Below are 23,782 nucleotides of genomic sequence, written 5' to 3'. Positions count from 1 at the left end.
ATGCTGTCAATTGCTTAGAAAATATTGTGCAGAAAATATTGCTTAAAATATTTTCCGCTAAACAAAAACTAGCAGGATACCAGTCACAGATATGTAACCTTATTCTGGTAAGCGTAATTTTGTTGCACTTTTAGGGCTTAAGCAGCTCTATGAAATAAGGCCCTGACATAAAAAAGAACCAACCCAGCCTGTCAACTCTGAAACGATTACCAAACAACATACGAATATCCTTGAAGGAATTGTAATGCTGAAAGATTTAGACATGTATTTAAACAAGAGCAACAACATGCATTCTGCACAACTTTTACAGAGCTCCATTTGCAACCAGGGGAAATATTTAAAGTATACTTTTGGTGACTTCACCTTTTACTGCAGAGTGTTTTGAAGCTCCTCTATCATAGGCTGCTGTCTTGGACATCAACTTGCTGCAGAAAAGATGTCTTTGGAGATGCTAAGAACGACTGCCACCCAAACAAAATAAATTGTTTTTCAACATTTAGACTTTAAACGAAATGTATACGTAAAATGGTAATCACTCTTAAAATTAATGACAACAAAAACCTTTGGATAGAAATCTGCAGCAGCATTTGATAGTATAAAGCATTTTGAGGAACATTTCACTTCAAAGTAATGTGGTTATGTCAAAAGAAAACAGTTTGCCGATGATTTTTTATCGCATAACACTTCTCAAAATGTGTAATCCTACTGGGGATTAATATTCCTATCACCTTTTAAATTGAAATTTTCAGGTGTTACATGTAGTGTGTACATTTATATAGGATTCAAACAATTGCACGGTTCCATAAACCAACTGTATACTCTGTCGTTAAGTGGCCGGGCGATACTTGTGATGTTAGACGATATCTCATAGAAAACAAAGTCACAAGCTCTATTTGGGACCAGGGGTAACAATTATTAATAAACCTTTTGGGAGTTACCGGAGAGTGCAGCTCCTTTATCCTAGGTTGGTCTTGGGCATCTATTCATTGGTGGGTAGATCTCTTTGGAAATGAAGCCCGACTGTAACACAAACAAAATGCACAATTTGCAGCATTTATTTTGTTACGAACAATACCTGTGTCTTTAAAACTATTGGTTTCAGATAAATTCTTTTATCCGAGTATTTGTTTTATACTTTCAATCAAAAATAAATGAAGTCAAAACATTCATTGAAAGCAGCAAGAATATGATTGGAGGAACTCTTGCACATTGGAAATGTTTTAATTGTAGTCAATATTTGCAAAAGTAACCCATGCTGTCAATTGCTTTGAAAAGGTCATCTTGTTAAAAAAATATTGCTTAAAATGTTTCCGCTAAACGAAAACTAGCAGGATACCAGTCACAGATATGTAACCTTATTCTGGTAAGCGTAATTTTGTTGTACTTTTAGGGCTTAAAGACACTGGACACTATTGGTAATTGTGAAAGACCAGTCTTCTCACTTGGTGTATCTCAACATATGCATAAAATAACAAACCTGTGAAAATTTGAGCTCAATCGGTCGTCGAGTTTGCGAGATAATAATGAAAGAAAAAACACCCTTGTCACACGAAGTTGTGTGCTTTCTAATGCTTGATTCCGAGACCTCAAATTCTAAACTTAAGGTCTCGAAATCAAGTTCGTGAAAAATTACTTCTTTCTCAAAAACTATGTCACTTCAGAGGGAGCTGTTTCTCACAATGTTTTATACCATCAACCTCTCCCCATTACTCGTAATCAATAAAGGTTTTATGATGATAATTATTTTGCGTAATTACCAATAGTGTCCACTGCCTTTAAGAAGCTCTATGAAATAAGGCCCTGACATAAAAAAGAACCAACCCAGCCTGTCAACTCTGAAACGATTACCAAACAACATAAGAACATCCTTGAAGGAGTTGTAATGCTGAAAGATTTAGACATGTATTTAAACAAGAGCAACAACATGTATTCTGCACAACTTTTACAGAGCTCCATTTGCAACCAGGGGAAATATTTAAAATATACTTTTGGTGACTTCACCTTTTACTGCAGAGTGTTTTGTAGCTCCTCTACCATAGGCTTCTGGTCTTGGACATCAATTTGCTGAAGAAAAGACCTCTTTGGAGATGCTAAGCCCGCCTGCAAAACAAACACAATTTTTTATCACTATTTAAACTTTAAAGGGAAGGTATACGTCAAATGGTAATCACTCTTAAATCTATTAATTTTGGTTTTTATCCATACACTGATGTGTGTTAGCACTGTATACTCAGTCCCGAGTCATGTGAAAAAATATCACAGGCATGTTACTCGGGTGGGATTGGAACTCTTAAATCAAATGACAACAAAAACCTTTGGATTAAAACCTACAGCAGCATTTGATAAAAGCATTTTGAGAAACATTCCACTTCAAAGTAATGTGGTTATGTCAAAAGAAAACAGTTGCCCCAAAATTTGTGACCGCACAACACTTTTCCAATTGTGTAATCCTCTCGGGGATTAATATTCATGCCTTGACATAATTATACACTCAGGATTTTCTGCAAAATCTCAAAAACTAAAACGTGATCACCTATGCAAATTATTGATGTGTTAGTTGCAAATTAGTTGTAGTGTGTACATTTATATAGGAAACCAAAAACCAAAGGTTTACTTTGTCTTTAAGTGGCCAGCCAATAGGCCTACTTGTGATGTTAGAAAATATATCAAAAGCTTTGTTTTGGACCAGGGGTAAATATTTTTGATAAACCTTTTGGGAGTTCAACAATCAACTTTCTACTGGAGAGTGCAGCTCCTCCATCCTAGGCTGGTCTTGAACATCTATTTGTTGATGGGTACAAAATCTCTTTTGAGATGCTAAGCATAACTGCAACACAAACAAAAGGCACAATTTGAAAGAGTTAGTAGTTTAAACATAACCCATCATCAATACAGTCAATCTAAAGTACATTTCCTTTACTTTTATCAGTTTGTTTAACTTTCAACATAAAAAAAGGGGAAGACAAATATTGTTGGCAGCAAAACACTGTTTAGAGAAACTCATGCATAAACAGGATCACTGTGATTGTTGAAATCAAAATAGGGAAGTAATATTTGGTGTTGTAAGTGTCTGAAACATTTCTCCTTCGGGTGGGTACTGGTTAGAGCTTTGTCAGTGAGTTCTCAGAATGATACATTTTTGGGAATTCTAGTTTAAAAAAATAAAAACACAATCCAGCCTTTTAACTCTGAGTTGATCGCAAATTATCATGCAGACATGCAGTGCAGACAAAAATGTTGTATTTTGACACGTGCTTGTTTTGTGTTCATCCGCCTATTTTAAGCGAGATACAACACATTGAAAATTTCAAACTAGTGTGTAACGTTAGGGCTATTTAGGAGGATGTAACAATTTTGCCCTGTTACAATGACATGTGAAGAAAAATACTTTGCCTCTTTCCAGTTCTTAAAGATTGTCCACACATGCACCATCTGCAAAGAATCATACAACATTGCCACAATAATTAGAGGAAAATTAGAGGTAAAAAAAGATCGTTTTTGGTGTGTTCAGCTTCCATGGATTCAAGGGGATGAGGGGAATATTCAAGGACAGAACCTTCTTAAGCCTGGTTCATACTTCCTGCGAATGCGAATGCGATACGAATGTTGACGTCACAAATTCGTAATGAAAAATTTGCAGTCCAGTTCAACTCCGCTCAACTCACTTGCGAATATCACTGCAAAAGGAGGGTTGTGACCTCAAATTCACGTCAAAATCGCTTCGCATTCGCATTCGCATGAAGTATGAACCAGACTTAATGCGAAATGAAACTAAACTTCAATTTGGCTGAGCAGTTTATTAACAGTCCAGTAGTACATTTGATTCTTATTTTTGTGATCAAGATATCAACATTTTTGTTATCTTTAGGCATTCAACAATTGGATTCCTTTGACTTGCCTGTATTCAGCTGTACATCTAAAAATGTGTGAAGAATTTTTGTGGATAACTGTCCAGCCATCCGTCTATGTCAGACTCAGAATCTGCTCAGCTATAGAGGTGGTTTAGTAACATGCAAAGCATCTACCAAAAAAATGTATTTTAATGGTGCTTAGTGAGAAAATAAGTTTCAAACAATATACTGGGTATAATCTGATCACAACAGCGAAGTAATGAGTATAGTGATAAAAACATACTACATCTTTAGACCCAATTTCATACTTTGGTTAATGCGTAATTCGGCGCTTATCAACATCATTCTCCGCCGAGAGGGCAAGTGCTCAATTTCTACGCTAGCTGCATAAGTGAAAAGTTGCTACAGTGAAACACACTTCCACTATAAGCGCAGCATTGTATGCTCATGTTATTTATTGCCTACAGTTAGCAAAGCCATGACGACATTGGGTTAGAACTACTCTAAAATGTAGAAGGACAAGTGAACATCTATAGGGTAAATCAATGAATCAAATAAAATAACCAAGCAAGGTCTCTAAACAGTACTACACAAAGTCATTGACACTAAACAACATCAACAATACCGCCCACTAAAAAGAGCTTCCTACTTTGACATTCTGCGTAGGAATGTGTAGCAATCACATCTTGTTCTTCATCAGGCCTGATACTTCACGATGGCAACAAAGGCGATTGCCTCCATGTCCCCTGGTCATTGCCTTGGTGCCCTTGAAATGCTCTAGTACAAATTTGCTATTTCATCAAAGGGTGCCCTTTACCTAGAAGAAAATGCCTTGGTGCATGCCCTTGCCCTTTCAACACGTACAGCCCTGCTTCATCATAAAATGTAGGGCACGAGGCCATTTACAAATTTACAGGCAACGGGTTCCAGGCAATCTCCATGTAGTGAACTTGCTCACATCTGATGTCCACATACTTTTTTCAGGGATCGTAAGACATCGTTTGGAAAATTACTTGCTGTCAAAGTGGTCCTGTAGCACGCACTGCAGTCGGTTGCCTCCAAGTTGCCTGGAAGAGCTGCCTTGTGTGACATGGCGCTACAGATCTAAGTGGCTCTATTGGTCCTTGATTTCTAAGTAGGTACACTGGAGCGAGTGACTGTGTTCATGCGTTTCATAATAAATGTTGTCATTAGACGCCTTCAGATCTCATCCTGGTCTGATAGTCGTACTTCACCACTCTGGTGGGATGACAGTGTAATCATCAACTCCATCCATCCCTTGCATCACTCTCAGCATTATCAGGTTCAGATTTTGAAAAATTCCAATTTCAGGTAGTAGGCCTACTTATTATTATTTCAAATTATACTTCAGCCTAGTCCTCCAGACTCATTGTGTATGTTTCAATACTTATAACCGAAGCCAGGACAGCTGTCCCAAACTGTGACGTTGTAACTTCCCTCTTGCAAAACCTTGGTCTCTAATGACCAATCTGCAGCTTTTAGGATCCGTGCTGTAGATACCCCTGGTAGAGCCGCTGCTGAGGTGACTGCTCCCCCAGTTGAATGTGCCTAGTAATGAGACACATACTAGATGAAGCCATGCTTCTGAAGTTCTCAACCACCATACGATAGTAGAGGAAATACCACAGCATGAATAGGTTTCACAAATGACAAGAACAGACTGGTCAGTTTGTTCTTACCCTGTCCTCGGACAGGCTATGTCCTCTAAAGATATACATGTATGTCCAGGGCTTTCACCACACAGAGTTTACAGGAGGATAATGTATTAAAGTCACTTTCTTGGCTGCGTTGCCTGACTGTAGAGCACTTTGTTGGTTTCACCAGGGTAAACACAATATTAAGCTGTTTTTGTTTTTTTGCATAAACTGCAGTCCAAAGCGATTAAGGATGAAGTGCAACCCGCATAGCTGTTTGCAAGGTCAGAAGCCTTAAACTCAACTCTCTATTACGAGGGAGTGAAAGGGTGTACAGTAGAACCTTTCCAGTAACGTTACTTTCCAGTATCCTACATGGAGGTTGTACAATATTTAGGCTGCGAAATCTTCAAACCAGGGATTGTTGACCAGATGGAAGCTCCTTCAACCTGAACATGAGCTGAAAAACAGCTGATCTTTAAACATTAATTGTTCTATAAATATATTGTAGTCATTCCTGCAAAAGACTGTACAGGAACTCAAGGATGTCGGCTATAGGTGCTTGAATAGGATCAACTTGGCCTTGAACACACCAGTGTTTCCATTGGTTCCATGCTGAATTGAAGTGGTTCTTTACCTAGTTCACAAGAAGAACACATTGGGTTCATGCTGCTTGTGCCAACTCTGATGTTCATCACCTTGAATTTGGTGTGCTTTCACCACGTACGTTACTCCTATTGGGGACGTCGCGCCATTGAGTACATGTAAGTACCACATATGCTGATGACATTCAAATCTACCTGGATTTTAATCCTACCATCCCGTGTGATGCTGAGTGTTGCCTGTTTAGGCTATCCAACTGTATTCAGGATGTCCAAACCTGGATGCTTGCAAACAAACTCATGCTGAATGAAAATAAAACAGATTTTCATAGCACTGTCGCCATATCACTACAAACGTTTTCAGCTACTAAATAACCCTCACGATAGGAAACACAACCATCAATCCTGTCTCATCCCTCTGGAACTTGGGAGCAACTCTGACAACTCCATGTCAATAAGTCAACATGTCACTGATCTGTGCATGTCCGTATTACATAATGTACGCAACGTCACAATAATCCGCAAATATCTGGACAACGACACCTGTCGTTCTGTCGTTCGTGCACTGATACTCTCATGCCTTGACGACTGCAACTCTCTTTTTACCGCAACACAATCTCAACCGCCCACAAAAACTCCAAAACAAGGCCCCTTGACTGATCCATATGAAGCCAAAGTATTCCCATGCCACACCTCTGCTCACGGATCTCCATTTGTTTCCAGCCGACCAGCGGATCACTTTTAAAACAGCACTGAACATGTTCATGTTTGTATCCAACACTTTCCCTTCATCAATTCAGACACATTAGGCCTATACTTCAGCAAACCCAAATGTGAAGGTCTTCAATCACAATTAAATCTGGCGATTTTTCGATCCTCCAGAAGTTTGGCGACCGGGCATTTTCCATCGCTGGTTCCTTGAGCTGGTTACATTTTCCCTGTAGCGCTTTGTATCCTTTTGAAAAGGCGCTGTATAATTTTGGTTACTAATATTAATTGTTATTGAGAAGGGTGTGACTATTCTACACTATGATTCAGCTTATCAAAATTTTCATTTCCACTTGAGAGGTCGGGGAAAGTATAATTACAGAGTCGTAGGAATTGTTGATGTTGCAGGGCAATCACCTTGTCCTGTTCGATGTCTTTTTGTAGGTTTCAGTAGAACAGCAGTGCAGGAATGACTGCCTAAAGGCTTGAGGAAACTCTCACCATCAAATTTTTTGCTTGAAGAATACTTAGGCAATGTTCTACACTCCTGTTTACTTTCTACCCCGAGCGATGTCAGTGTAGATGAATTGATGAGAAAACCAGAGTAAGTTAACTGGTGCTGGTGGGATAAAATGAGGATGTCCTCTAGGAAAACACTCATCAAAATCCCATTTGACGAAGATGTGCAGCAACTGGTTTGAGGACTTTTGCAAATGTTCTTGGAGCAGTTGATGAGGGCGAAGGAACGACAAGCAAACTGAAACAGACTGTCTTGCCAAAGGAAATGCAGGTATTTGCGATGTTCCATGTGAATAGGGAACGAGAGGTAGGCATCCTTTATATAGGTCAATTGATCCCAAGAAGTCGATTAGAATTAACAAATCCTTTACTAGATTTATTAATTCCATCTTGAAGTGTTGATAAAGGTATTCTTGGCAGGTACTCTTTCCTGCAACTGAAACGGTGGCTTTTTCAAGTGGCGGCAATTAAACTGACTGGAGAATCCAAATGTCTTGCGTGTATGAGTTCTCCAGTGTTGAACCAAAAATACGAAATGACCTTTTTTGACACAGGTAAACCACGATGACCTTACATTTCCATTACTGGTGGAACTGTTGAAGGACTGTCTACCTCAAAATGTACGACCTCCTCCGAATCTTTTCGGCAAAGTTGAAGAGTAAAATACTGAGAAAATCTACTTATTTCTTTTTGAAAGGAGATGACGGCCCAGAAGTTCCAACATTGCCTCATCTATATCTTTGACGAGATTACCATCAAGAAGAAATGCATCGAGAGTGCTTCAAATGTTGCTTTGCTTGTCGAGTAGATCGTCAAAGGCATGTTGGGGGTGGGTGCTAAGGCGAGGCTTTGGCTAGCTAATCCCAGCAAAAAAGGGCAGAAGTAACATGTTCCTTTGGTAGTGTCAATCATATCAGGGCACAAGGGGTTCGCAAGGGCATCAAAAAGATATATAATGTACATGTTAAGGGAAGAGCAGACTTGAGAACATGCCCATGTGCATCCTTAAGACACCAAAGAAGAGCGAGCTTCTTTAAAGGAGACTTTACCTGGCTAGAAAATTCTGGAGCTTTGAAAAAAGATTCTTGCTCTGTAGGGATGACATTATTTGAAAGTTCTTCTTTAATTTCTTTTGTCCAAGCTTGTTGGTGCGAAGAAAGAAAACAATGTACCGTGTCAGTCATCACTTAAGTACCAATGGATTTGCAGTGCGGGGTGCGGAAGCCACGACTGTCGGACCTGGACATACACAAAGCCTCACCGGCCACAGTAAGGTGATCTGCAGCTTCGGAGTCAACAGCAGAAACATTGAGACTATAACCTAGTTAATAACCCCAGATTGTGACAGGGCTCTGAAGAGCTAGAGAGATGATGCAGTAGAAGCAGCAGGGTTAAAAAGACAAGATTCAGTGGGAGGGGAAGATTGTCATACCCTAAAAACCTGCCAATCTATATCAAACGATTGGCAATTTTGGCATTAGGTTGAATATCGACAATATGCATTGCCATATCAGGTGGCTACACAAAAATGCAATCTACAAAATTTGCACACTCTTCACATTGCACGCAATTTTTCAGCAACTTGAGCTGACTTACAAAAAAAGTGCAGATTTGCAGATTGCGCACGCTTTTGCTCACTCAGCAGATCTAGCTGCGCAAAACGTGAATTGTGCACATGCCATTTTTCCCTATTTGTTTAGCAAAACCATGAAGAGTGTGTTCCCAGACTCGCGTCCTTATGTTTTGTACACAGAGCACGGATCGGGTATTATTTCTTTCCAGGACGAACGTGTGCAGATAATTCTCCACGTATGTCCTGGTAAAAAAATAATACATGCCTGGTCGGGGAAAATCAGCATTTGTAGTGTAGTGGTAAAACGGAGTAGTTGGGGACTGAATTACGGTAAGAAATATAATGTTTAACAGGTTTTGAGATTGCGGAGTGGATTTTCTGTCGTCCCCAAGAACAACGAGAGTTCAAAGGACACATAGAGCCTAATTTTTGCAAAAAAAAAAAAGAAAAAAAAAAAAAAAGTGCAATTCCAAAACTCGAAACGAAACCAAAATAGTTCGAGGACTATTATTAAGGCTGAGAATGGAAGAATATGGAAAAAAAAATTAGAACAGTGCCCCAGAGTCAAAGCAGCTCAAGGGAATACACTGAATGCACCCTATTCTGAACTAATGTCTACTCTATGAAATGAATGAGTTGAGGAATCTTCCTGAACACTTAGAAGATTTTGATAACTTTTCGTATGGCGCCACCACTAATTTTTCACTAATTTTGAGAAAAGGGGATATCTCATTGAGGTAAATTAGATGGATAACTTTCCGTATGGCGCCACCACTTTTTCACTCATTTTTACAAAAAGTGATATCTCATTAAGGTAAAAAAGATACTATATTATTTCATATCGAATGAAAAAGTGGTGGCACCATACGAAAACTTTTCCAATTAGATACTAACTATATTATTTCATATCGAATGAAATAGTGAAGGTACCATACGGAAACTTTTCCAATGGTCGTAGGTAGGCCTTCTAAAAAATGGTAATATAAAACCTATAAAATTCACCGGTCAATTCTACGCAAGTAATGAAAGAAACTCAATTAAGTCAGAGTATAAAATTTTTAAAAAAGCTTGAGAACTTACAAAGCATCCAACTTGCCATCAATTACGTACACACATGTGACAGCATTACAAATATGGAAACATTTCTGAAGTAGAAGTCTGCGATTTCGAAGTATTTTTGTTTGCTCTGGCGAATCAAAAACCCGACATCAATTTTGTAATCCTGTCAGCATGGCTATGCAAGAGAACCAGTTTTAATAATTGAACAGAATAAAGCACTGGCACATATTGATTGTTATCCTGCATTGCGCATGAATAAAAAACTGTCATAAAATGAAGAAAATAATGGGATTTTACCTTGCCTATTTCTCATGCTTCTCTGAGTCTGTCGCATGCATTTACCTCGTAAAAAACCCAAATTTGCGCGCGCACGTTTTAAAACCCACCCCTGCTTCTTTTGCACATGTCCGCTGGTAGCCGGACATCTGACGTCATGCTCCGAGGCCCGTCGTGAATAAAGACCGGGGACCAGTTTGGCGGCATGGCGCCCCCTTGTGGTTGGCATTGAAGAAGTATGTATTAAAGCTGTGTTATTAATTATTTTCAAGCCACAATGTGACCGAGCAAGAAACTTAAACCATAAATTGCTTCTCTTCACCCAGGTGTTGGGAGGGTCTGTGGATTTGTTTCAGTATGCCTGATGAACAGCTATAATGTTCGTAAAGGCTACTAGGATATGCAGGCCATGGACAGATTTTTACTTGGTTTATGAAAAGTTAAGCAAAGCACCACAATAATAATTTAAAACAAACACCAATCAATTTTATACTAATTTTTAATGATTAAAAAAAAAAAAAAGGAGGTCCTCCCCAAATATTAAAAAAATTAACTTAAGATATTGTGGTAGGATCAAATTGTCAGCTCCATCCAAATGTTTTAAATGGTTAAGAGGTCATTTAAAGACACTTCTTTCTTTATGCATCTCAACATATGCATAAAATAACAACCCTGTGAAAATTTGAGCTCAATCGGTCGTCGCAGTTGCAAGATAATAATGAAATAAAAAAACACCCTTGTCAGGTGAAGTTGTGTGCGTTCAGATGCTTGATTTTAAGACCTCAAATTTCTAAATCTGAGGTCTCGAAATCAAAATCGTGAAAAATTACTTCTTTCTCGAAAACTACTCAACTTCAGAGGGAGCCGTTTCTCACAATGTTTTATACTATCAACCTTTCCCCATTACTCTTTACCAAGTAATTTACGCTAATAAATATTTTGAGTAATTACCAATAGTGTCCACTGCCTTTAATAAATGCTTGAATACACAATTGATAACATAAATGACAATCAACAATAATAAATGTTTCTTTTTGCTAAACCAATGCTTTGAAAACCAATCTCAACCAATTATAACACCATTTACCAGGAACTCCCAAATAATCCTATTTTTGTTTATCAAAACCAATACAAGTTGCACCAACAACCGTAACAATTCTAAACAGATGAAAATAATGGCCCTTTTAAATATTTGCATAAAATTTAAGATTTCACACAATAAGTGAGATAAGCGTAGTTTTGTGTGTTTTGTCTTTTATGACCAATGTCTTCTTTTAAATGAAACTATAAAAGGACAGTGTTCCCTTATCACACTTTTCTTCCATACCTTTATACCGAGTGAAATAAGAGTACAGGTATGGTAAAGATTATACAAAAAAGGAATGGTGTCTAAAGAGTCAAAAAATACAAAAAACTGCTGTCGCAGCTTTACTAATAATTTTAACAAATGGATTCTTTTTTTCTAATAATATTTTTAAAAATATTTTGCCAGTTTTTTTCTCATTACTCTTGGTTTGATAAAACAAAAATTCCAAGACCAACATATTACTGAGCCAGCAGTAAATAATCATAATAACAATAGTGGCTTCTTATAAAGCGCTTATATCCGTCACTCAGTGGCGCGTAAGGAGCTTTAACATTCAGTACTTTCCTGCTAAGTTTATTTGGATGGAACAAATCGCACACTATTATGTTAAAATGAATAATTTAACCCACACAGGATTTGCGCATTAATTTGATCATGTTGATTCATCACTAATACGTTTTAAAGGCACTGGACACATTTTGTTATTGTCAAAGACCAGTGTTCTCAATCGGTGTATCCCAACATATGCACTAAAAAAATCAGGAAAAACTTGGACTCAATTGGTCATCGAAGTTACAAGAAAATGATGAAAAAAAAATCCACCCTTGAATTTTTGCATTACTTTGTGTACTCCCATATGCATTATAAAAGGCTTCAGCCGAGGTCTTTTTAATGTTTGAGTGAGAAATTACCTCAATCTCAAAAACTACGTTACTTCAGAGGGAGCCGTTTTTTACAATGTTTTATACTATCAACAGCTCTACATTGCTCGTTACTACGTAAGTTTATATGCAAACAAATATTTTGAGTATGTTACCAGTAGTGTCCAGGGCCTTAATTGTGTCAATGAAATGTTTAAATAAATAATTTAACCAACACAAGATTTACGCATCAATTTGATTATGTTGATTATTCACCAGTTGGTTTTAAGGCACTTAAAAGTACTGTCAGCCCACTCTTTAACAAAAGCCTAGCCTGTAATCCCGAGTTGGAAGATATCCTCATCATGGTGTGACCCTGGGGCGTTATGTTTGGATCAGCGTGTAGATAATGGTTGTCAGGCTAATGACGAGTGTAGTTATTCCAATCAACAGAAGACCCACACACTGCAAAGCAGAATCAAAATTTTACAAGTTTAATAAGGACGAAGCAGTTGTTAAGTGTCTTGCTTAAGGACACAAGTGTAACGACTTTGACTTGTAGAACCCACACTCTACCACATAGGATTCAAACTGCCTCTAGCTACCGGGCAACCTCGTTAGTCTAGTTGGTAAGACACTGCTCTAGAATTGCACGGGTCGTGGGTTCGAATCCCACCCGAGTAATATGCCTGTGATATTTTTTCACAGGACTCGGGAACGTACTGAGTATACAGTGCTAACGCACATCAGTGTATGGGTAAAAACCAAAATTAATATTCTTTATCCCCAATGCAAATTTAACATCTATTAAACCCACACTCTGTTAGTCAGAAACACCAGAGTTTGGATTTGGGGCTATTAAGCCGCTGTGCCACGACACGTCAACAATATGTGACATATTGTGCCTGGTATGCTGCTTATTTCTGCTTAGCAGAAAATTCTTAAACAATGTTTTCTGCTAAAGTAGCTCCATGGAATTGGTTCCAGAACAAGCCAAGATTTTAAGCAGGATATCAAATCAAACCAACTAAAAACTACTACTTACTGCACATTTCAGCACTGACTTGAAAGGTTCCATACCAAGACGCAAATAGAAGAGCGATGGAAGAATAAACACAAGGCTGGTTGATGCCGTTGCACCTATAAAGGGAAATCAAATATCAGTTATAAACAGAAGGTGGTTGATGCAGGCCAACACATTCTACTTTCCATCTATTAAAATCGTTGCAGTAACCGCTACGAAAATGTAGGATTCAAACTGCCCCTAGCTGCCGGACAATCTCGGTAGTCTAGTCAGTTAGACACTGCTCTAGAATTGCAAGGGTTGTGGGTTCGAATCCAACCCGAGTAATATGCCTGCGATTTGTTTTCACAGAGTTCGGGAATGTACTGAGTATTCAGTGCTTACACACATCAGTGTTTATTGGTAAAACCAAAACTAATATGAATTATACCCAACGTTGCTTTTCTTCTTTATTAAGAAATGATTTTAAGTACGTACCGACAACACCAAAAATCGCCTTCAAATTCGGCACAAAAATCGCCACACAGGTCACTGAAGTGATGAGGATTGCCGTGGAAACAAAATGCCGTACCCATGGAAACGAAGTATCCCTGAGTGGTAGCCATGTGCTTACGATCATCAGCAATGCCTTACGCGCCTAGAAAAAAAGACAAACAAATGTTAGAATAAAGTATTGTTTGAAGCTTAGCATGATGTGGATAAATAGGAAGAAACTATAAATAAATAGTAAACTTGCAGGTACAACCATGTGTAAATCTTTTTTGTGGGAGTGTTGGCTCTGAAAAGAGCCGTTGCGGTATCAACGTTTCAAAAAGTATACTCTGTTAGTCTTTAGGAGAAGACTATGATAGAATGTTAGAATTTTTTCATTTATTTACTGCTATCCTACTCTTGAGAGGGATGATGTGGCCAAGTGGTCTGGGGCAATGGACTTAAGTTCTGTAATTTAAAGAATGTGGGCCTGGTCAGTCGTGACACTTGTGTCATTGAGCAAGGCTCTTTATCATAATTGCTTCTCTCCACCCAGGGTAACGGGGAGAGCTGGGATGGACTGGAATCCTGTCCAAGGAGAGTAGAAGTATTCAAAGAAGTTTAATGCCAAGGAAACCAGATATTACACCAACCTGATGAGCCATATTGGCTCTGGGCATATTTTCACTTATTCAAAAAATTCTCTCAAAACACAACTCATAACATAAGCCATGAGTTCGTTTTTACTTAATTTTTTTGGAGGCCGCTCCCCTTTTTGTTTTTCTCTTCCTTTGTTGCAGAAACTTGAGCACCTTTAGTGGATTCATGCCCTTTATAAGTCTTTGTTAAAGGAACGTTACAGAATTGGTAGAAAACATCCCTTGAAATAATTCTGTTTGAAATTTCATATTTGAGAAATAAAAAAATCTAGTTTCGCGTTTGGAGTTTATCGCTCAGTGAGCGTTTTATTCATTTTTGTTTTGGCATCGATGCATTGCAAAATTTGTAATCGTTTTTTCACAATTGTCTCATGACCCAGATGGCCGATCGATCTAAACATTCTACAGGTTTGTCAGTTTATATATATGGTGGATTACATTAAGTGCTTACACTGCCAGCAACTGTTTTGCTAGCAAAACTAATTCTGTAATGTTCCTTTAGTATTATTATTAAGATAAACTGAATAATTATTGGAAATTACTTACAGGATAGTGTATTAGTGGGATGGTAAACACTATGGCCAGACACACAGCCATGCGTACGATGAGAATGACCAGATCAACGGATCCAGTCATGGTGTAGCCATCTAGTAATTCACTGCTCACATTACCTGCAGATCAGATGACAATCATGTCACACCCGTCAACAAAATAATCTATGAAGGTCCATTGTGGCAGGATATCCTGTCCCCCTTATTCATGGTTAAGAATTCCAAAGTGCATGAAATCTTCTTTTTGACAAGAATCATACAAATTATGTCCAACTCATATGAGGAATTAGTTTCTTATTTGGACTGAGCATGTTAATCAACATTTTATTCAATTTATGGATCCCTTGCATTAATCGTAGCTCTACAGGGACACTGAGGTCACACATGGTCGAGTGGTTAAGAGCATCCAATTCAAGTTCTGGTGGTTAAAGGCAGTGGACACTATTGGCAATTACTCAAAGATAATTATTAGCAAAAACTTAACTTGGTAACGAGTAATGGAGAGCTGTTGATAGCATAAAACATTGTTATAAACGGCTTCCTCTGAATTAACAAAGTTTTCAAGGAAGAAGTAATTTTACACAAATTTGATTTCGAGACCTCAGAATTAGATTTTGAAGTCTTAAATCAAGCATCTGATAAAAGCACACAACTTCGTATGACAGGGGGTGTTTTTCTTTCATTGTTATCTTGCAATTTCGACAACCAAATGAGCTCAAATTTTCACAGGTTTGTTATTTTTTACATATGTTGAGATACACCAAGTGAGAAGACTGGTCTTTGAAAATTACCAATAGTGTCCAGTGTATTAAAGAGCATCAAATTCAAGTTCTGGTGATTAAGCCTTGCTTGGCATAAATACCACCTTTACTGGAAAAAAAAACTAGACACTGTTAAAGGGCAAGATCTGATTAGAGGGATGTGTTAGGCTTGCAAAGGAATTTGCAAGAACATTGTCAGAAGCGAGCATGAAAAAAATGGTTTACCGTAAAATGTGAGATAGCCAAATAAAGCTGAGACAATGTAGAGCATGAAGCAAATAAATATGGAGGAATTGGCAACATTCTGCATGCGTCTCTTGCTGGGTCTGTAAAAGAAAAACACCTTCGGTTTATCATTGCTTAATTTCTGTAAAAGATGCCTCAATTATTTGTCAATATAAACAGCTTATGAGAGACAAAACCGAGCACTCTGAGATTCCAGCATACCATGGCGAATTTTCGGCCGAGGCTCACGTCCAGGTTCTGCGAATCACAGTGAGTGCCTACTAATAATAATAACAATAACACCAAAAAAAAAAAAAAAAAAAAAAGAGAATGAAAAGAAAAAAGCAACAACAATGAGAATAAAATAAAAAACCAAGAGGGAAACCACGGCCAAGCCAAGCCGTATTGATCGAGCCGAAAGAGTCCCGCCAAAGCCGGTCTCTCTATGGCGGGATCGTGCTAGCGAAGGCAATGACCATGGGGCATGGAGGCAATCGCCTTCGTTGTCTTCGTGAAATATCAGTGGCACAGAGAGGATGTTTTTTTGTTGTTCCTGGAGTGTTTGCTTCTGTTGCAGTGGGAGTGAGTTATACGGTTGGCTTGTGCGTAAAGCGCTCGCCTCTCACCAAGGTGACCCCGGTTCGATTCCCGGTCGGGGCCATATGTGAGTTGAGTTGTGCGTTGGTTCTCTGCTGTGCCACGAGGGTTTTCCAGACCATCCGGTTTTCCTCCCTCAGGAAAAAATCAAACACTTTCTATCTTGGCTGTGCTCCGTGGTCATAATGGGTTGATGTGGCTGGCAGCTGAATGCGCCCTTGCATGCCTGCTTCTCGAACCGCGTCCTTCGCAATTCAGCTCTAGCTGCGAGTAAGGACGATTAAGCCCCCCAAATTATTATTATTATTATTATTATACTCACTTGGCAAGCTCACAGTACACTGGTAGGACAGCTGTATGGCAGACAAATGAGAAGGCCATCGTAGGTAGAGCGTATGCAGTCTGAAAATTATACAATAAAACATAGGAAACTCTTGAACTAATGATCATAGTGCTATTGTTGCCACATGCTGGACAATGCTAATTTCAGTATCTAGCTCAAAGTAATTATTTCAAAACAAATTATAACAATTTTGCCTTCGTTTTAGAAACATTGGTGTGATGTATTTATTTGTTTTGTGAAGATAACATTTATTCTGATCCTCTAGTTGCAACAAACACACAATACAACTAACCAATTAATGTTGGTAGTCATGTTTCTAAGTCAATCTGAATATTTTAGCCTTCGAGAAAGACTCTGCAGCGTTCTCCTTTAAAGAAACAAGTTGCCTTGGATCGGGCGAGTTGGTCGTTGAAAACCGTTTGAAATCGTTTGTTATAAAATGCAAATGGGTTAATGGTTAGATAGATAATTCAACAGTAGAATATAATGATCCACAAAAATTTGCCTCGAAATTGCGTGGTTTTCCTTTTACTTTGCGAACTAACATGGTCGGCCATTTATGGGAGTCAAAAATTTGACTCCCATAAATGGCCGACCGTGTTAGTCGACGAGATAAAAGGAAAACCAGGCAATTTTGAGGCATATTTGTGTAGATCATTGTATTCTACTTTTACAACACATTTCTAACCATATACATTTTATAACAATTTTGTAACATGTTCCTTTAACAGAGGTCTGCTGGCCAAATGCCAGTTAAAACACCTGAGGACCAATTTGAATTCTCTCCAAGTGGTCCTGCCGACTAGTTCAGTGTTAAAAAGCATCCCTATTCCATTTTAAAGAATGACTAGTAAAATGTCAAGCTAACTGGTCCTGCTGACCAGTCACTAAACAGGTTAAAGACACTGGACACTATTGGTAATTGTCAAAGACCAGTCTTCTCACTTGGTGTATCTCAACGTATGCATAAAATAACAAACCTGTGAAAATTTGAGCTCAATTGGTCGTCGAAGTTGCGAGATAATAATGAAAGAAAAAACACCCTTGTCACACGAAGTTGTGTGCTTCCAGATGGTTGAATGTGAGACCTCAAAGTCTAAATCTGAGGTCTCAAAATCAAATTCGAGGAAAACTACTTCTTTCTCGAAAACTACTCCACTTCAGAGGTAGCCGTTACTCACAGTGGTTTATACTACCAACCTCTCCCCATTACTCGTTACCAAGTAAGGTTTTATGCTAATAGTTATTTTGAGTAATTACTAATAGTGTCAACTGCATGCTTTTAAGGGCAAACTTTATTTTGCATTTATACCAAACAAAGTAGGTCCTTTTGGTTGGTACACAGTTTGCAACAGCTAACTTTCACCATCTGAATATCAATAAAAGATTGTCTTCAATTTTGTGCACATTAAAAAAAAAAGCTAGAAAATATGAAGAAAAGTTCTTGACTCACCTCTGCTGTGAAGGAAAAATATTGTGGCTGACATTCAGAAGAGACATTTTGATTGGTTGACCCATTATCCAATTGATGGTATTGTCCAATGTGTGGTCCTGTTACATCATCATGTTCGATAGTCTGGTTACTAGCTGTGGTATTGCTCCACATGATACTTGAAGGAAGTGGGCATGGAATAGAAAACTTCTTGATAACAATCTGTGGGTAAATTTATACAAGTTTTTTAAATAACAAGACAAATATCACGTCAGTATTTTGCAAAAAACGTTGTATCTGGCATTTTTCCGTGCATAGCATCATGACAAAACATTTTGATAATACAAAACTTGCGAAAAATTATGCAAGTGCTATTTTAGTAGATACCAGGGTGGCCATCAAAACGGGATTAATTTGAAATGTACTGCATCAAAGTATGTGCACTTTGACCTGTGCGTATTAAGCGGCCGACAAGCGCCAAACACTAGCACTCAAAAATTTTCAAAAATCGTTTGCGCAAAGTGGTAACTTTTGGTGAGCCAATTAGCATTGGTTTTTCATTGCTTCACTACCAGGGGTTAGCAACGAGAGGTATCGATATAGCGTGCTGCCCATGGTAGCGAGGCTGGTTAAAAATATACTTGGAAACCCCCTGGGTAATTGTTTTAAAACAATCTTGTGCCTTTGTGTTACTAAGTGTTGGAACCAATATGAAACGAAACGCAACAAAACGAACACGAGGCAACCTTACCACAACTGAGAAGAATATCATACAGAGTATTGACAGGCCGCTGGTATAGCCAAGAAATCCGATCTTAGGTAGGCAAGATAATGGCACAATCACAATCACCACAATCATCAGTAAGAGATACGTGCCATTAAGATACCATTCACCACTACTGTAGGAACAAATGAAAGGAGGAAATAGAATTAGCCGTTGCAAACTGCTTACCAACCAACGGGACCTATGGCATCAATGCAACAAAATAGGTGTAATAGATGAACAATTTGCATCGGGGATGAAGAATATTAATTTTTTTATGGTTTTTACCCATACACCGATGTGTGTTAGCACTGTATACTCAGTACTTCCCCGAGTCCTGTGAAAAAAATATCACAGGCAAATTACTCGGGTGGAATTCGAACCCACCGAGATTACCCGGTAGCTAGAGGCAGTTTGAATCCTATGTTTTGACAGCAGGAACTGCAACAATATAATAGATGTAAATTTGCATCGGGGATAAAGAATATTTAAAAAAAGTTCTTTAATAGTTACTGGCCAGATGTTTCGACCCTAGGGTGGAAGCATGGGACAAAAACAAATGCCAGAAGAATAGAATTTAGATGTTGCAAACTGCTTACCAACCAAAAGGACCTGCGGTATTAATGCAAAAAAAACTCCACTAGGGCTCGAGACAAATGACTGGATTAAACTTTTGTCAGATCCTCACACACAAGTACTTCTGTTTTGCAGCATGGTAAATGTAATAGACCCGTATTGTTAATTGGATTTACTGTAGGCCTACACGTTGCCACTAACAAACAAACAGAGCAGGCTAGTCCAAATATTGCAGTCATTAATTAAATGTGACTTTGAATCTGTATGGGTTTCCCAATCTGAGATTACCGGGCAATATTTCAAACTGAATTTTTTGCTTTTGTTTTGCACTGAATGGTGTTAACAAGCCAACAGGATACATTGATTTGCAATTTTATTATAATGATTACTTTAATTTCTTATTGGACATTTACAGTTTGTTACATTATTGAACAGAGTAGCAGATGCTTAAATTATTTCTTATTGAGAAATGAATACCTCTTGTCCTCTGCTCCTAGGAAGGCACTGATAATACTTGGAAGCTCATCTTTCACAATAAATAAATAACTGGACATAGCTGAAAGGAAAAAAAAACAGTCATGTATAAATATAAAAAGATTAAAGATTAAACAATTAAAAATAAAAACTACACACAAAAAGTCAGGCTTTTGTGATTGGCCGCCTTAAAGCCATTGGACACTTTCGGTAAACAGTACTATCCAAGGCCCACACTTCGTGTATCACAACTTATATATAAAATAACAAACCTGTGCAAATTTAGGCTCAATCGGTTATGGTAGTCGGGAGAAAATAACGGGAAACCCCACCCTTGTTTCCGCACGTTTCGCCGTGTCATGACATGTGTTTTAAAATAAATTTGTAATTCTCAATATTGAGAATTGATATTGTTTTAATGTTTTCTCAAAAAGTAGAGCATTTCATGGAATAACATCTCATGAGAAGTCTTTCACCATTACCTTCTGTAAACCCTGTAAGTTATTTGTAAATCTGTGAACTTTTTTTTTTTTCTGTACCGAAAGTGTCCAATGGCTTTCAGCAGATTCTTTTACTGTTATAATTATGATAGGTTTTTTTTCCAGTAAAGAAAAGTGCTTCAACAGAATTGAATCACTGTAACTCAGAAGCCTGAGGAAGCCTGTAGACAAGGAAACAACCAACAAGAAACGCAATACAAATTATTGGTTTCGTTTCGTGCTGTACTAATTACTTGAATTACAGGAACTACAGATAGATGTCTAATCTGACAGACAAAGTAATTAAGATTTAAGATACATATCTTTCTCAAGGACACTTGTAAGCATTATGCCCAGCCCAGCCAAGATTTGAAGCCATTCTGTGAATGGCAGAACTTGACTACATGTATGCACTAGACCTCGTCTACTTATTATTGATCTAAACAAAGTGATATTCAACACAATGGTCAGACTTACCACCGATGTTTTGCAGAAGGATAGCACAGGCAGCCAATAGCTATTTGAGTTAAAAACAAATGAGAGACTTTCAGTGACACAGAAATGTTATATACAAAATTCTCCTTCACAGACGATCCGAGCATACTGATCCAAAATTGAGCTTTCATTGTTCATTTCAGGACCAACACTATTCAAAAGGGATTTACACATGGTGCTACCGCACACCTCACCTATGTAATTACAAATAGTTATTATAGCTATCTAGCTATAGATATATATACCTAACTACAATAATTAGTTATGTCCCAGGCTCTTTTCGACATTCAAAGTTTTGCACAAAACGTTTTTTGATTGCAAATAAACAAAGGTACATCAAAATGATGGCATGTCCACCCTGGAGTTAAAGATTTGAAGGAGCTTTTGGGAAGTTTGAAATTTCTCACCCTTAAACTTTCCTTTTCTCATAATGAAATGTTAGAGTCTTACCTTGCCAGGTATTCCAAATGCAAATAAACCCACTTCTTCATATGACTTGACGCCTTTTACTACACACATCTTCAGAAGTAGATGTATGGAAAAGTCTGCAAGTAGGGCAACTGTGATCAGCAAGCATCTACAATACATGGGTTAAAAAGTACAATCATTATCTGAGAATGTAGGCATAATTTGTACACAGCTCAATGGAGGACAAATCTGGAATTTTATGGTGATAGCAGCATTTGTTTTTCTTCTTATTCATCGATAAATAAAGGAATTTGTTCAGCTGTTCTTTTTACAGTTCCCGGTAATTATGATACAACAATGTCAAATAACCATACAAGGGGTATGAGAGCTTTAAAGGTACAGTATACAATTAATTTATCATTCTTAAAATTAATGGCTATAACAACTTAGAAGCTTACAGCAGCCTTCGATAGTAAAAATTATCCAATTGAACATTTTGTATTTAATATTCTGTGATTTATGGCAGCATTCCTTTGCTACATTATGTACTTCAATGATAAATAGACAGCCTGTAATGTTGTACTTTATGTTTACGAAAGAGCCACAGAGTTAAGGTTTCCTCCAGGCTTCCTGCTTTTTTTTCAACTTACGTGAAGAGTACAATACCACTTTTGGCCATGGCATAAGAAAGACCCAAGATTCCACTGCCTAGGATTGCATTCATAAGATTGAAGACTGACATTCCAAAGGAGGACCGTCTACCAGGAGCATCAATGAAGTCTTCATCACTGTTTCGGATCTGTTAGGGTGGGGGAAGGTTATATTAAATATTACAACTTCCTTCTGTGCGCCGGCAACAGTCAAGAGGAGGGTTACGATTATCACAACTTGCTCAGTTGTTAATTGTGGTGTAGCCAGATTCGTATGTTTTTTTAATATAAATTAATGTTGGTTCACCATGTGGTATGAGATGGACATTTACAAATTAAAAGAACCACAGCAGCCTGGGTTTCCTGCATCCACAATTTGTTCAAGCTCAATAAATGGCAAAACAAAATTTTAAAAATACTGGGGGGTTTTTTATGATGGAGATTGCAGTGTCTGGTTTTTTATCAACTCTCAAATTTACTTGGAAATTATGGAAATTATGACAACAATGATGACAACAAAATACAAACATCTAATTCTTTTTATAAATAAATGTCTGGAAGCAACACTTTTATAGGTATATAAATTGAACAAAAAAATGTTAAACTGAAGTCTGAAATAAAAACAAAGGACTTTGTATCAATCAGGGGTATTTAGCTGAGAGAATGGAATGGATTGTTGTGATTGTCAAAACTAGATTGTCACATCAGACTCGGACTGAACAACTTCTAGAAACTATAAAAGGCAATAGAAAAGTACGAGAGCCTTATAGTTTCTAGAAGTAGGACAGAGTCAGACTTGACTCAGAGTCAGACCTTCACTATAATTTTATAGACTTTAAAGGGCTCAGAACTTTACACTGGACCACTGGCCCGAGGCAAGTGATTTAAGTGTCGGGGAGAGTAACTTCAATACACAGGACAAGTCTAGACCCAGTAACTGGGGCGCTGTACTCCTTTTTCGAAACCTTTGATATCCTCGGTCGTACTAGCACGACCGAGAATGACAACATTTCCAAAAAAAGGAAATATCTTTAAGTCCTGCTGAGTATCACACAGAAGAGATAAATAAAAAATGATCTTGTTCAAATCAAATCAAATAAAACAGTTGAGATGATAATATAAAAAAAACACATTTTTTGTAAATTCTCATTTTGAATTGATTCCATTTCTGGTCATGCTGTTCTCCTTGTAAAAATATGTAAATAAAATCCCGAATTCTGAGGTATATTTTCCCAAAACTTTAGCCTTGAGTTGACTATTTAGTCATCATGGAGGTAGAATTATTCTGTAGTAAAGTATAATATAATAGCAGAAGAATCAACATAGTCACAGGTCATCAGTGGGTCATTGTGTCACGTGTTTGTTTACAAAAACAGAACAATGATAAATCACATCCTGACATGACAAGTTCGTTGAACTTCACAAGACAGTCAAACGTTGGCGGGCACCACTCTCTTAAATTATAACCCAGCCTTACCTCAGGAGCATTCACTACTAGCGGAGAATTGACCGAACCACTAGACCAGTAGATTTCGTCCACGTTTGCATGATTGAAGGAGTCAGCCTCTTCAACAATCTGCCGGCGGTTGTTTCCTCCTGACGTTATGCGGGTCGCCATTTTGTCTAGTCTGGATTGGAAGAATAAGCTCCTACCTCCTCTTGAGGGCGCTACATCAAATCATAA

The 23,782-nt window shown here is 37.9% G+C and overlaps 1 protein-coding gene and 1 long non-coding RNA gene across 2 annotated transcripts; both read right to left on the bottom strand.

The window, feature by feature from the left end:
- Positions 1 to 363: 363 nt before the first annotated feature.
- LOC139943378 (uncharacterized) lies at positions 364 to 2,817 on the bottom strand. Its single transcript, XR_011786812.1, has 4 exons — positions 2,711 to 2,817; positions 2,002 to 2,100; positions 939 to 1,020; positions 364 to 461 (listed from the first exon to the last, which is right to left on the bottom strand). It is a non-coding gene; the product is annotated as an uncharacterized lncRNA (long non-coding RNA).
- A 9,281-nt stretch (positions 2,818 to 12,098) lies between these two features.
- LOC139943258 (probable sodium-coupled neutral amino acid transporter 6) lies at positions 12,099 to 23,741 on the bottom strand. The gene is made up of 13 exons (XM_071940082.1): positions 23,576 to 23,741; positions 22,099 to 22,247; positions 21,491 to 21,617; positions 21,023 to 21,062; positions 20,070 to 20,148; positions 19,005 to 19,152; positions 18,275 to 18,475; positions 16,801 to 16,880; positions 15,882 to 15,982; positions 14,891 to 15,015; positions 13,692 to 13,851; positions 13,236 to 13,330; positions 12,099 to 12,655 (listed from the first exon to the last, which is right to left on the bottom strand). The coding sequence occupies exons 1-13, from the start codon at positions 23,714 to 23,716 to the stop codon at positions 12,575 to 12,577; spliced, it is 1,527 nt and encodes a 508-aa protein (XP_071796183.1). The 5' UTR covers positions 23,717 to 23,741; the 3' UTR covers positions 12,099 to 12,574.
- Between the last annotated feature and the right edge of the window lie 41 nt (positions 23,742 to 23,782).

Source organism: Asterias amurensis, chromosome 1 (assembly GCF_032118995.1).
Source record: "Asterias amurensis chromosome 1, ASM3211899v1".
NCBI classification, from domain to species: domain Eukaryota; kingdom Metazoa; phylum Echinodermata; class Asteroidea; order Forcipulatida; family Asteriidae; genus Asterias; species Asterias amurensis.
This window is presented reverse-complemented; position numbering and strand designations above follow the sequence as displayed.

Excerpts from the sequence above, each read along its gene's own strand:
- LOC139943258 (XM_071940082.1), bottom strand. The coding sequence starts at position 23,716 with ATGGCGACCCGCATAACGTCAGGAGGAAACAACCGCCGGCAGATTGTT. Across the intron at positions 20,149-21,022 it reads CCTTCTGCAAAACATCGGTG|CTATGTCCAGTTATTTATTT; the intron begins GTAAGTCTGACC and ends TTTTCCTTTCAG. Across the intron at positions 18,476-19,004 it reads TGATATTCTTCTCAGTTGTG|ATTGTTATCAAGAAGTTTTC; the intron begins GTAAGGTTGCCT and ends ATTTACCCACAG.